Raw genomic sequence first — 13,267 nt, 5'->3', positions numbered from 1 at the left:
CACGCCTCGCGCCGCGCAGCGTTGCTGTGGAAACCGGGCAACAAAGGCGGGCGGTGTCGCGCGGCGGGCGGGGGCGGGTCGGCGCCCCGCGCGCGACCCCTCCCGCCGCGACTCGGCCGGGGGCCCGGGGCCGGGGGCGAGCGCAGGGGCACGCGCCGGCCCGGAGCCCCGCTGTTGCCTTGGAAACGCTGGGGTGGGCCCCAGGGACTCGCGGAACGCGCGGGCCGCGGCGGCGGCAGGGTGGCCCGCAGGCTCGCCTTTCGCCGGCGGCAGGTGCGCCCCGCCCGCGGCGCCCCCAGCGTCCCGCGACCCGGGGGGGCGGGCTCCCGAGGCCCCGCCCGGCCGCGGAGCCAATGGCGGGCCGGGGGCGGGCGAGAGTCGGGCGGGGGGCCGAAGGGCGGGGCGGACTCGGGCGGCGGCGCGGAGACGAGCGCGGGCGGAGGGCGCGGAGTGACCCGGCGCACCGACCATGGCCTCCAAGTGCCCCAAGTGCTACAAGACCGTGTACTTCGGTGAGTGCCGGTCCGGCCTCCGGCCCGCCGCCCGCCCCTGGTGCCGAGCCGCGCCCCGCCGTGCGCCGGGGTCGGGGCGCGCGGCCGGAGCCCGGCTCTCCTAGCGACCCACGCGGGTGCGGCCGGAGGGTGGGGCCGCGGGGCCGGGGCGGCCACGCCGAGCGCTGGAGCTGCGGGTGGGGGCGGTGGGCGCGGGAACCTGAGCGGTAAAGCCATCCCTCCGGGAACGAGCCCCCGCGGGCCAGGGTCTTGGGCGCGCTCGGGACGCGGACACATCGCTGGTCTCGGGCTGCGCCGCCCGGGGCGGGGTCGGGCGGGGCGGCACTCTCCGGACGCGTCCCGCGCGCTCCTGTGGGTCCTGGTCGTACCCGCGGGTCTCGGCCGGCAGCCCTTCCAGACCCGTGGCTCTGGCTCACTTGGCTCCAAGCAGTGACCCCAGAGCCCACTCGCTTCTACCCAGGCCGCTGGTCTAGGTCTGGGCTGCGTCGGGATTCAGTCCAAGCGGGGGCGACCTTGGCCTCCCGCGCCTCCTGCATGTCCCAACGAGCTCCTTTCCTTGGCGAGTTACCCCCGCGGTTTCACACCGGGGTGGGTGGGGTGGAGTGGAGGTGGGGGTGACTCGCAGGCCCTCACGGACTTAGAGTTATGGGTGGCCTAGACCCCAACCTTTTGGGCGGCAGGACCGCTAGGGCAGGAGGCAGTATTAGGCAGAGGAGCTGGTCTCTGTCAGGCAGTCCCTTATTTCAGCCCCCTGACCTGATCACTGACGTCCCAGGTTTGTGCCTCTCCTGACCTGCTCCTTCTGATTGAGTCCCCACTTTCCCAGGGTAGCAAAGTCCCTGCCTATTGACAGAGGGACAACTTAGCATCAGAAATGAGGATAGAAGAAGGGTAGGACAGATAAGATCCCTTCCCTAGTCTGCCACTGGTGGTCAGAGGCCAGAATGTGAAGGAAGCCACTGGGCTTCCCCAGCCGACAGGAGGAGGAGTGGGGGGCGGGGGGGGGGGGGGGGGGGGGGGGGGGAGGCCACACTGTTGTTTGCTGTTCCCAGAGGGGAGGGACCGGATTTGGCCTGGAGTGTTCTGGCATGACCAGGAGCTGAGGGGCTTCCTGCTTCCTCCTCAGGAGCTGGCCCAGCCCTCAGTCCCTGTCCAAAGAGGGCTTGTCCCTTCAAGGCTCAGGGTGAGGAGCCAGTCCCAGGGCCCTTGCAGTCTGACTGTACATGACTTTGCCCCAGTCCCTAACTCGGGACTCTCTGGAGCCTTGGCCAACCCGGAAAAGCTTTCTGCCTGCTTGGAAGCCCAAATAAAACAGGCTTCTCAGCCCAGTAGGCTCTGTCCTGCCAGAAAGCCAGGCCAGGGTTGGGGGGTGGTCCAGAACCCTACCCACTCCACCACCTGGCTGCACCCCAGCAGCCCACACCTAAGTAGATCCCAGCTAGGACATGCTAGAGGAACCTCAGGATGTTGTGACTGTGTCCCCAAGAACACATGGGGCCTGGTGGGGAGCCCATTCCCTTCCAAGCTGCTAGACCCAATCGATTCTGTGTTCCCAACTCAAGTCGATGTGGCCATCGACCCAGCCAGTGGGTCTGAGGGTCAGCTCCCTGCCCCCACATGGCCCACGGCCCAGAGCTGGCCAGAGGAGCATGGTTCTGGCAGCCCTGGACTGCAGCTGCCACAACTGCCATTGGCCATCTCAACAACCTCCTTATCGCAGTGCTAGGAAAAGATGCCAGGCTGGGTGAGGACCATGCCCCCCCTTCCACCCAGCCAGCTCCCATCTGCCTTGGGTGGACACAGTGGGGCCCCTGACTGGTCTGTGTCAGGGGAGATAAGCAGGTACTCCTCTGTGGAGGGGTGGGTGGTCCTGGAGGATGGCCCTGGCCTGGCCATGCTCAGCAGGTTCTGCCTGGACCCTGGAGAACCAGCACTCAGGGCTCTGTACCCAGGCATCTGGGGCACCCAGAGCCATACCCCCAGGCCTCAGGGTACGCTGTGCCCTGCTGGGGCTCCACTCCCACCTCTTGCCGGGTCTGGCGGTCCGCGTGCACTGCAGATGGGAACCTAAAGAGCTGCCGGTAGTTCGCTGAGCAGGGCCAGAGCTAGTGCCACGACACCCCTCCTCTCACCTCTTGTTTGGCCCCTTCCCTTTGGAATTCCGGCTCTGCTCCAGCCCTCCTTCCTGCCCTCTTCTCCACCCTTTTCCTGCTTTACTCCCAAGGGGAGGCCCGACTTCTGTCCACTGGGAGGCCCACGCTTCCGCCCATTGGGAGGTGGCTCAGCAGCCTGAGCTCCGGGAGTGGGGGTAGTGGGCACCCGACCCTCGGCAGCTGGTCTCAGACCTTTGGCGCCAAAGTGGCAGCCGCAGGAGACAGGGTGGGGGAGGGGTTAGGGCCTAGGAAGATGGAGCCACATATAGACAGATGGGTCCTGCCTGGGGGTCCCACAGGAGGCCCAGGGCTGCTCCCCCTGCAGCCGGCCTCTGCCAGCTCCAGCACCTTGTGGGGTGGGGGGATTGGTGACGTGTGAGGGAGGCAGGTGTGTGTGTGAGACAGGTGTTTCAGGGAGGGTCAGGTGTAAGCAGGGTCAGTCAGAACAGGCATTGAGGGGGTTACAAGGTGTTTGTTTCGGGACCACTTAGAGATGACAGGGACCTGGAGGGAGAGCAGGGCCTGGCCCAGGGGTGGAATTTCCCTGGGCAGGAAGCCTGCTCAACTTGGAGCCCTGCAGCGGGCATCCAGGCGGGGCCTGGAAGGTGCGGGCCAGGAAGGGGAGGGCAGGTGACTGCCCTGACCCTCTGCCGCCTGCAGCCGAGAAGGTGAGCTCCCTGGGCAAGGATTGGCACAAGTTCTGCCTCAAGTGTGAGCGCTGCAGCAAGACACTGACGCCAGGGGGCCACGCCGAGGTAAGGTCAGCCCTGGGGAGGCGGGCAGCGTCTTGGCTCCTGGCCCTGACCCAGCCTCTCTGCCTAGCACGACGGGAAGCCCTTCTGCCACAAACCCTGCTACGCCACGCTGTTCGGACCCAAAGGTGCGTGCCCCTGGGAGGGCTGGGGTCCCAGGTGGCCTGGAAAGCCAGGAGCTGTGGGAGGGGTGCTTTCTGAGAAGCTCCGTGTGCCAGGGCGGATGGGCACGGCCACGGCCACAGCCCCACGAGCCTGCCGTCCGCAGGCGTGAATATCGGGGGTGCCGGCTCCTACATCTATGAGAAGCCCCTGGCCGAGGGCCCACAGGCCACGGGCCCCATCCAGGTGCCAGTGGCCCGAGCTGAGGAGCGGAAGGCCAGCGGTCCCCCTAAGGGGCCCAGCAAAGGTGGGCCTGGCTCTGCCGGGGGCGGGGGGCGGGGGGCGGGTGGGTGGCCTCGGCCCCCCTGACCTGGCCCCACGCCCTCCAGCCTCCAGCGTGACCACGTTCACTGGGGAGCCCAACACGTGTCCTCGCTGCAACAAGAGGGTCTACTTTGGTGAGTGACGGAGCCCTGCCCCTGCCGGGAGCCTGTGTCCTGTGCTGCGCTGGGCTCCATGGCTCTTCTCCCTTCCAGCCGAGAAGGTGACATCTCTGGGCAAGGACTGGCACCGGCCCTGCCTGCGCTGTGAGCGCTGCTCCAAGACGCTGACCCCGGGTGGGCATGCGGAGGTGAGGAGGGCCCTGTGAGTGAGGACCCAGGGGCTGGGTCACTGGGCAGGAGCCCGAGGGAGCGGGAAGGAGCACCTGACCCTGGAGAGGCCGGGTGGAGGGTAGGCAGGGGCACTGCAGGCAGGGTCCGTGGGCCGTGGCCGCAGCCCTGGGAGAGGCCCTCCGGGAGGGCACTGCAGGCTGAGGGCTGCCCCCTGGTGGCCAAGTGGAGACTCATGCTGCACATGCTGGTGTGGAGGCGCTGTTCCCCACCCTGCCAAAGCGAGCAGGCCTGGACTTGGCGCTCCCAGGGAGGAGATTGCAGGCGGTAGGGACCCGCCTGGGGCAGAGGGAGGTTGTGCCAGCACCCTGTCACCCTGCCCACAGCACGACGGCCAGCCTTACTGCCACAAGCCCTGCTATGGCATACTGTTTGGACCCAAGGGTGAGTGTGGCCAGGGGTTGTGGGTGTGGGTGCCCCTCCTCTGCCCAGGCCCCTACTCCTATCTTCTTGGTGCCCGGCCTCTCTCCACAGGAGTGAACACTGGGGCTGTGGGCAGCTACATCTACGACAGGGACCCCGAAGGCACGGTTCAGCCCTAGGTGCGCAGCCTCTCGTGGGGCAGGGCCTGCCTGCCGTCTGCTGACCCTGCCCGGGTCTCTTGGCTCTGTGGCAGACAACGCGTCCTGCCTGCCAGCCCAGGGCACGAGTTGGAAGCAGGGCACAGGTCGTCCCCAGAGCAGCACTCAAGTCCAGCCCTGATTCTTGGTGTGTCCAACCCTTGTGGTGTCCATGTGTTACTCACTGCCCCCTCTGTTGCCCTGTGTGTCCCCATGCCCAGCATTCTCTGTGTGTCTGTCCCCACGTGTCCCCCAGTCCCTGGTGCTCTGAGGAAGCTGTGCTGCTCCCTACCTGTTGCCCATCCCTGCCCACCAGTATTATTTATACTCTAGCTTGCCAGTGATGGCCACAAGCTCACCATGTTCTTAGGGCGGGGCACACCCCTGCCAGGAGCCCTCTGCCTGGCTCCCACACTGCCCACTCACCCCTATTACACTTAGCTGCTAAGACTTTTGCTGTCAATAAAAGGTTTGAGGATCACAGGACCATACACCGTCTGTGGCTGTGGGATGGATGTGAATCCAGCACAAAGTCCTTTTGTCGTCCACAGACGCTTCCAACCAGTGTCCCTGGGCCTGGCTCCTGGTGGGGTTGAGATGTTTCTGAAGCTCCCCAGCTTCGGGACCTGGCTTGGGCAGTGGTGGCACACTTGGGGGGAGTGGGCAGCGGAGGGGGCAGAACTGTGTGGAGGTGAGGGCAGCTCCTGGGGAGGGGCCCAGGTGAGAGGCAGATGCGTGGGATTCAGCAGGATGCAGCCCTGGGTCGTGGTGAAGTTTTGGGGGAAGGGTGGTGCCCTTGGGGCTGAACCTGGACCCTGGAAACAGCTGCAGGCATCAGAAACCGGTGGTGTAGGAGGGGTGGGCCTTGAGAACAAGCAATGGAGGGAACAGGCACTGGTGGCCAGAAGGAACCCTGGCAGAGGGGTGTGTAGGGGCCAGAGTGAGCAGGCAGCCCAGAGGCGGGCTGCGAGTTTGCAGTCAGACCAGACCCAGGCACGGCTGTTGCCCTGCAGCAATCCGCAGGATGACACCTTCATGAATTTGGCCTGTCTCGGGTGTGCAGGGTGACTTACGGACAGAACGAGGGTGGTCATTTCCAGGTGAGGGTCCGCGGGCTCCTTCCCTGCCCAAAAGGATTTGCAATGATAGAGCCCTGGCCTCCTCATGTGGTTCAGATGCCCTTCCAACCAGGGTGCCCGGGCAGCTAGGGAAACCCGTTCAGTCTGCGCTCCCTCCACTTACCACCCTCCGGGCCCACCAGGGGGCGCCCCTGCCCTTCAGGCTCCACGCTCTGGGCGTCGCAGGACCCGCCCCCGTCCCCGCCGAACCCGCGCTGCCGGCTCCTGCTCCCGCCTCGCACCCCGCGCAGATACCCGGCCCTCCTGAAGAAGCCAGCAGCTCCCAGGCCTGGTCACCTCGGGGACAGGTCCTCAGCTCGATCTCCAGGCCATCGGCCAGCGGGTGGCTGAGCCCAGAGCCGGGCGCATTGTCCTGCGAGCAGCCTCCGCCCCGGGCTCTGGTGTCTGGCAGTGTCTCCCCCGCCCGCGTCTGGACTGCTGCCGGGACGCGCGGCTAGCGGCCCACGGTGGCGGCCGCTCCCCGCCCCAGGCGGAGGAGGTTCGGCTCAGAGGCGCAGCTGGGACCCGCACTTCGGCTCTTGTCGCCCCGCCGCTGGAGGAGTTCTGGCGCCCAGCGGCAGGGACGAGGCTCCTGGAGGCCCCGCAGCCTCCGGGGAACTGCAGGGGCCTTCCCCGAGTCCTGAGCGCGGCGGGGGCATATTGGGGCGAGGAGATCCCCCTGCCCCAGGCGTGGCGGTGACTGAGGGGCCGGCCTGCTCCCCCACCCAGGCTCAGCAGGGCAGGACCTGCCGGTTTCCTGCCCGGGAAGGCGATGCTGTCATGTTTGTTTCCAAGGGGGTTGTCATGGAAACCGGGCGGTTCAGCTACTGTTTGTCTGGGCCTTGTTGCTGGGCGGTGTCCGCTGTACCACCAAAGCACCCTTTTAGTGGCACCAGCTTCCGACGCCCCCAAGATGGTCGGGAGGCGGGGAATGGGTGCCTTTGTCTCTGGGAGCTGGCGCCCTCCTCCCGCCGGCCCAAAGGCTGCCTCTGCGGTCTCCACTCACCCTCTGACTCACACTGCAGCAGTGAGGCTGCTCCAAAATGCCATCTGACCACCTCGCTCCTGCTTCAGGACCTTGGAAACCTGGACCCTCATACCCAGGTTACTCTGCCCAATGAGCTGTGCCTGGAGAGCGGTGCTGGGTCTGGACCTCCTTCACCACCCCACCCTGCAGTCCAAGGGCTGCCTTCCCTGCCAGGTCTCCCCCAAGCCCCTGCCTGCACCCTCTCCTCCTGCCTCTGACTCAAGCTCAGCCTGAGGCTCCCTCTGCCCCTGAGTTCCAGGCTCCCAGTGCCTACCCTCCAGGCTCATCCCACCTTCCTCTGGGCCAGCGACCCTGGCATCAACCCTGGGCACCCCTCTCCCCAGAGTCTTCCCAGTTCTTGGCTCCTTGACCCTATCCCAGTTCGGGGTAGCTTCTTCCAGCCTCTGAAGGAATGGGGCGGCATGACTCCTTCCCGCCCCTGGGTCCAGCTGACTGGCTGTTGACTGCAGCCCAGGGGGCTGGGCATCAAGAGACTACCATGTTCCAGGGCCCTGGGCTCTGTGCTGTTGAGTGAGCACAGGGCAGAACTGGCTAGGGACCAAAGTGGCCAGGTGTGGGCAGCCCTTTTTCCCAGGGCCTGACTGGCTTGGGGTTGGGCTCAGAGCCATAAACAGGGCCTCAGCTGCTGGGCTGTAAGGCTGGAATTTGAGGTGGTTCTGCTTGGGCTTTGGTTCTAGGAAGCCAACTGGGCATCAAGCACAGCCACAGGAAAGGGAGGGCAGGACACCCCATCTGGTCAGACTCTGGGCCCCAGGCAGAGGGTGCAGCCCCACAAGCAGAGCCCCCCCCCCCCACATCACCCCCATGGCTATACCACTTTCAGGAAAGGAAAAAACTGTCCACTTGGGCCAAGGTATGATACCTGGAGGGCAGGGAAGCTGGTCTGGGAAGCACAGTGTCCAGTCCCTCCCCACCCCCACCCCAGTGTGTGTCCCAGTAGACCCCCCTGGGGTCAGATCTCTGGCCCAGCAGGCTTCCCAGGAGACAAGCTACTGAAAATAGGCCTGGGAACTTGTGCATGTTCTGGACTGGGCCTGCAGGGAGGGGTGGGGCGGGAGGGTGGCCCTGGGTCGGCCTGAGCCTGGTCTGTACCCGGGCTCAGCATCATTCCCAGCAGCGTGTGCTGGCAGAGCATGCATCTGGGTGCAGAGAACATAGGGCAGGTCCAGTCACCTCCAGCCCTGGGGGACATCTTCACACTTGTCTACACCCTGAGCTGGTCACAAGGCTAGGTGCTGGGTGAGGGCTTCAGGGATGTGAAGGGGAGGCTGGAGGCCATTGCCACAGTCTGCAAAGGAAGGGGCCACCAGGGCTCTTCCCTGTGGAGCTGAACTTTCCCGATGGGGGTGGGTGGCGGGATTCCTCAGCGGTCATTAGTCCCCAAGGGGCCTGGCCCTGCCTTCTCTGGTTGGCCAGCTGAGGGCGCAGGGGCGTGTGCAGAGAGAAGGCTGGGCAGAGGAGGAGGAATCTACCCCCACCCTTCCAGGTCTCAGTGCCCTCGTGCTGTCCTGGTACAGGGCAGAATGTTCTGGCACAGAGGCACCCAGCGAGGCAGCTAGGGAGCTCAGCGTCCTGTCCTGCCCACCACTCTGCCTTCCATTTGTGCGACACGTTCCAGTAGCACCTGGCAGTTGCAGGAGTTGGAGCTGCCAGGGCCTTTACCCGGACCAGTGGTCCTGAGGCAGGGTGACCCTTTGGACCTAGTCAGTGGTCCCCTTTCACAGGAAGCTGGGTCAGGAGGGGCTAGGTGAACTGAAGCGAGAGGCCTTACACCTAGGTGGGGGCTGGCGTATCAGGGAGGCTGTAGGGCCCCGGCTGGAGATGGGCATGATGGGACTGGTGGTCAGCAACCGATGAGGGGTATCCACCCCCACAGTAGGGTGGGTGGGGCGCACAGGAGAAAGGGTGAGGCCACATCAGCCTGTGGCTGAAGTTCCGGGAGAGTTGCAGGGATGTGGTCTGCGTGTGTGTGTGCATCTGGAAAAACTGCTGCGTACCAGCCAGGGGCATGCCCCATGGCTCTCCCCACCCCGTGAACATGGTAACGGGAAATAACAGCAGGGAAGGCCGAGCCAGTTTCCAGGGGGAGTGGCGCCCTGGGCAGGGCAGGGTTGGAGTCCGGGTATGGGAGAAAGAGCCATCCCTGGGGCGGGGCAGTGGAAGGGGGACAAGGACCAGGTCATTGCCTCCACCTGGTCCAGCAAATGTTCTTTAGGAGAGAGCTGTGGAGCACCTTCCCAGGAGCCCTGGGAAAGGTGGGGTGGAGACAGGACAGAAATGTGTGTGCCCATGTGATCTGAGAGACCCTGTGCACAACACCAGATACACCTGATGGACACAGCCCACACAGCCATGTCTGCAGGCCCCCGGACACGCACACGTGCTTGTGTGTGTGTGTCACAGGCGCCTGGTCCCTCCCACTGCTGCAGTACATCATCCTGGTGGAGGTGGGAGAGCTGTGCCAGGTGCTCATGGCCTCCACCCACACACACCCAGGATTGGTAGTGGCTGGCCTTCTCCAGAAACAGCAAGGTGAGTGTGTCACGTATGTGGTCAGGTTCCAGGGGCCTGCAGTAGCGAGAGCCCTCTGCCCATGACTGTCCTGGCTCTCCACGGCCTCCCCTCCTGTGGCCAGGACCACTGCTTGGTTCTGCTCCGTTTCTGCCCTCACTGAGCTCCTGTTGCCCTCCTGGCCCCTGCTCTCTCTTGCCCCTGCTGTGCTCAGGACTGAGGTCAGCGGGTAAAGGAAGTCAGGATTTGGCCTCTTGTATCAGACTAGCCAAGGAAACTCTAAGGGGTGTGTTGGAGAGGAAGATGGTTGTGTTGGTGGCCTTCAGTCCAGAAACCACACAATGGCACATAGGAAGGTGGTCCAGGTCTCAGGTTGAAGACTGGGGGTCCTACCATTTGCAGTCTGTGTGCACCTCCGCTCTGGAAAACCCAGCTGACAAGGGGCTTTAGAATGTCCTAAGGACCCCAGCACTTGCAGTAGTACCTCAGCCCTGGGCAGAACTGTGGCCTCAGAGGGGTCCCAGGGAGGAAGGTGGGAACCGGTGAGCACTGTCAGGGGCAGGACACGGCGTTGGGTTGCAGGTATGGGGGACTCCCTGGAGTGTGGCCTCTGCAAGGGACACGTGGGACCTTGGTCATCCCACAGCCCTGGGAACTCCAACCCTCACGCCACCAGCTGTGGCTCAGTGAGGAGCAGGTAGGGCGCATCCTGGGATGTTGGCACCATGGCTTCTATTCCCTGAGCGCCCTGGGGCAAGGCCAGGGTCCTGGGGTGTCAGGGAGCATGGCCTCCTGCACCGCTGCAGGGACAGGACTGGAGAGGCCCAGGGTGATACCTTGTTTTCTGAGATGGGTGTCTGAGAGGAGGTGGGGATGCTGGTAACAGGGTGAATAATGAGGGGGCAGTAAAAGAAGAGGAAGGGCCATATGTGCTGCGCCAGGATGGAGACAAGGCTGGATACTTCCTGTGGGTGCCCCACAGCAGGAAGGAGTTCTACAGAGGGCAGCCCTCTGCCCCAGGGAGAGGTGGGCCTGGCTGACAGTGACCCAGCACCGGAGGGTTCCATAGAGGGATGGGCCAAGGGGTTCCCACCCAGGGTGAGGCTTGGGCTAAGGCAGGATGGGAGCCCCAGCAGTGTCACCTGGGCCAGGCTGCAGAAGCAACCTCGTAGCCCAGGAGTCTGTAGGCCAGCGCCGAGTCCCAGCCCTTATTCTCAACAGGCTGGGTCAGATGGTCCTCTGCAGGTCCCCGTGGTAGGCGGGGACTTGGACCACTCTTGGTGCTGGGGCGCCTCCCGCAGATATAAGGCCCGCCCCCCGCCCCCGCGCGGGTCATCTGCCTGGAAATGGCCGCACCCTCCTTCACCCGCCCAGACCTCCAGCCCCCCAGGCAATGGGTCCCCGCGCCTGGGCTCCTCTATCCTTGTGGAGGAGGGATTGCCCTGGCCTGGAGTCCCCTCTTCCAAGTTCCCCAGGGACCTTCCGACTGTGGTCCAGTGGACTTCCCGGAGAGCAGCTGGGTTTCGGGAGCTGGCACAGGCCGGAGTGCCCCGCGCGGGCCGGGAGGGGCGAGCCTCCTGGCCTCCGCAGGAGTTGCGATATCCGAGTGGGGTTCCTGGAGAGGTACCAGGCTGACTCTGGGAATGCGTCCCCAGCCCTCTTTCTGGGAGAGGGCAGGTCAAAGAACGCGAGGAGAAATCTTTCACGCTAGTTGACCCGTCCCCTCCTGGCTCCCGCTGATCTGGGGCTTTGGCGTGTGCCCGCCGGTTGCGACCCGGGGCGGGGCAAGTGTTCCAGGAGTGGAGAGCCCCTTGCCCCAGATCTGGGACTGTGGGCTGCTTGGCGTGGGGTGTGGACCCGCTGGGGCAGCCTAGCCTCTCAGAGGGACCCCACGCCTCTGCTCGACCCTCGGCCACGCGGAGTCCTGCCCAGAGGCGGGCGTGGACCAGATGATCTTTCTGGGCGGGTCCGCCTGGTGGAGAGGTCCCCGGGGTCTAAGTCCCTGGCTCGGGGGCGGGACTCCAGGGGCGCGGTCTTAAGAGGCGGGGCGCCGGGGTCCCTGAAAGGCCTGGACCTGCGGGCACCACCCAGTCTCGCGCCCACAGCCTGCTCCCTCTCAGCCTTAGGAGCTCGTCGGTGCTCGGCGTCGCCATGCCCAAGTGCCCCAAGTGTGACAAGGAGGTGTACTTCGGTGAGCGAGTCCTGCACCGGGGCCTCCCCGCGCGCGCCGTGCAGGCCGGACGCGGAAGAGCGGCCGAGGGGGCGACCCTGCGGGGTGGGGGTGGGGCGTACTGGTTACCCCGGGGACCCGGAGGGGGCCGCTCAGGTAGTCTTGGGCGCCGCCTCGGAGCCGACCTGCCCGCTTGTCCCGCGATCGTCCGGGTGCGAGGTGGGACCCCGGCGTCGGACGGTCCCGGCATCTCTTCGCATTCAGGGTCTCTGTCTCCCCCCGCTCCCCCATGTGTCTCCCTGACCTGGTGACCCCTGCCTCCGTGATCCTGGCCTCGCTGCGTCTCCACCTTCCGTCCACGCGCCTTGGGCGGGGTCCCCAAGGGCTCGGAAGGAACGCGGGGCTGGGGCCTCCCCTCCCAGCGCTAAGTAGAAACAGACGCGGAAACCGACGCCCCGGGCGCGGTCCCGGCGCGCTCGCAGCGGAGCGCCCGCCTCCTGCCCCGCGCGCGCCCCGGGGCGGGGTGGGAGGGAGTGGGCGGTCCCCGCCCGCGGAAAAGGGCGCCCGCAGGCTCCACCCCGCCCCGGCGCCCGGCCAGCCTGACCCCAGGCCTTCGGGCCGCCTTCTCCACCCCAGCCCTCAGGCCGCCCTCGGGGCGGGCCCAGGCCCAGCACCTTTCTGCGTGGTTGTGCCGGGGATTGGAGGTGTTCCCCTTGTAGGCACCCGGCACGATGAGACCAGCGTGGGCGGCCAGGTTGAGAACGCAGCGTGGGTGGACTGGAGGAGGGGTGTGAGGGGTGGGTGTGCCGGGGCCTGAGAGTGGAGTCTCACGCGGGCGTGTTCCTGGCAGCGGAGCGGGTGACCTCGCTGGGCAAGGACTGGCATAGGCCCTGCCTGAAGTGTGAGAAATGTGGAAAGACGCTGACTTCCGGGGGCCACGCCGAGGTAGGTGCGGGCTGCGGTACGCTCGAGGGGATTCATGCTGGGGCTGCTGGGGCCGGAGGCAGCTCCTCACAGACCCTTTCTCTGCAGCATGAAGGCAAGCCCTACTGCAACCACCCCTGCTACTCGGCCATGTTTGGGCCCAAAGGTACGCTGTCGCTGCCCCTCACCCCCACCTGCTCACCTCCCCACCCGGTTGACCCTCTCTGTCTTTTTGCAGGTTTTGGGCGTGGTGGAGCGGAAAGCCACACTTTCAAGTAAACCCAGGTATAGTCCTGCCTCTAGTCCCATCCAACGTGTCCCTCTCAGGATGCAGATGTCCCCCAGGTCTGACTACTCAGGGGGCTGGGTGGCAGGGCTGGGAGGTGTACTCAGGAATTCCATCTCTCTGAACAGGTTGTGGAGACCCTATCCTTGGCTACCTGCCGGGCCACTGCCAGTTCAGCAGATGCCAGGCCTTACCCCAGACACCTAGGGCTCTCAGTAGCCCCGCCTGCCTTCAATAAACCTGAATACATGGAAGACCTGTTGTGTGTGTGTGTGTGTGTGTGTGTGTGTGTGTGTGTGAGAGTAGCACTTGGGCACACTGTGTGCTATCGCATAGTGGAAGGAAATTACATCTGGGGACTCCCAGGGTGCTTGCTCTGCCTACTGCAGAAGGCACTGTTGTCCACTGCCCCTGGAAGACCTTTCAGGGCCCTCCAAGGCTGGAGCCCCTTTGCAGGGCA

At 65.4% G+C, this 13,267-nt stretch overlaps 2 protein-coding genes across 3 annotated transcripts; both read left to right on the top strand.

The window, feature by feature from the left end:
* Positions 1-449: 449 nt before the first annotated feature.
* CRIP2 (cysteine rich protein 2) lies at positions 450-5,236 on the top strand. The gene is made up of 8 exons (XM_079126541.1): positions 450-512; positions 3,326-3,420; positions 3,488-3,545; positions 3,686-3,826; positions 3,909-3,977; positions 4,056-4,150; positions 4,517-4,574; positions 4,665-5,236. The coding sequence occupies exons 1-8, from the start codon at positions 470-472 to the stop codon at positions 4,730-4,732; spliced, it is 627 nt and encodes a 208-aa protein (XP_078982667.1). The 5' UTR covers positions 450-469; the 3' UTR covers positions 4,733-5,236.
* Positions 5,237-11,456: 6,220 nt separating this feature from the next.
* LOC306653524 (cysteine-rich protein 1) lies at positions 11,457-13,061 on the top strand. 2 transcript variants are annotated; one of them, XM_079126543.1, is made up of 5 exons: positions 11,457-11,618; positions 12,448-12,542; positions 12,630-12,687; positions 12,760-12,806; positions 12,936-13,061. In XM_079126543.1, the coding sequence occupies exons 1-4, from the start codon at positions 11,579-11,581 to the stop codon at positions 12,798-12,800; spliced, it is 234 nt and encodes a 77-aa protein (XP_078982669.1). In that variant the 5' UTR covers positions 11,457-11,578; the 3' UTR covers positions 12,801-12,806; positions 12,936-13,061. The 2 variants fall into 2 exon arrangements, with proteins under 2 accessions (XP_078982669.1, XP_078982668.1); XM_079126542.1 differs by having other exon boundaries at positions 11,489-11,753.
* Positions 13,062-13,267: the final 206 nt, after the last annotated feature.

Source organism: Sciurus vulgaris (genome assembly GCF_902686455.1).
Source record: "Sciurus vulgaris genome assembly, chromosome: 2".
Classification (NCBI taxonomy): Eukaryota; Metazoa; Chordata; class Mammalia; order Rodentia; family Sciuridae; genus Sciurus; species Sciurus vulgaris.
The sequence above is the reverse complement of the archived record's forward strand: the minus strand, read 5'-3'. Positions and strand labels throughout refer to the sequence as shown.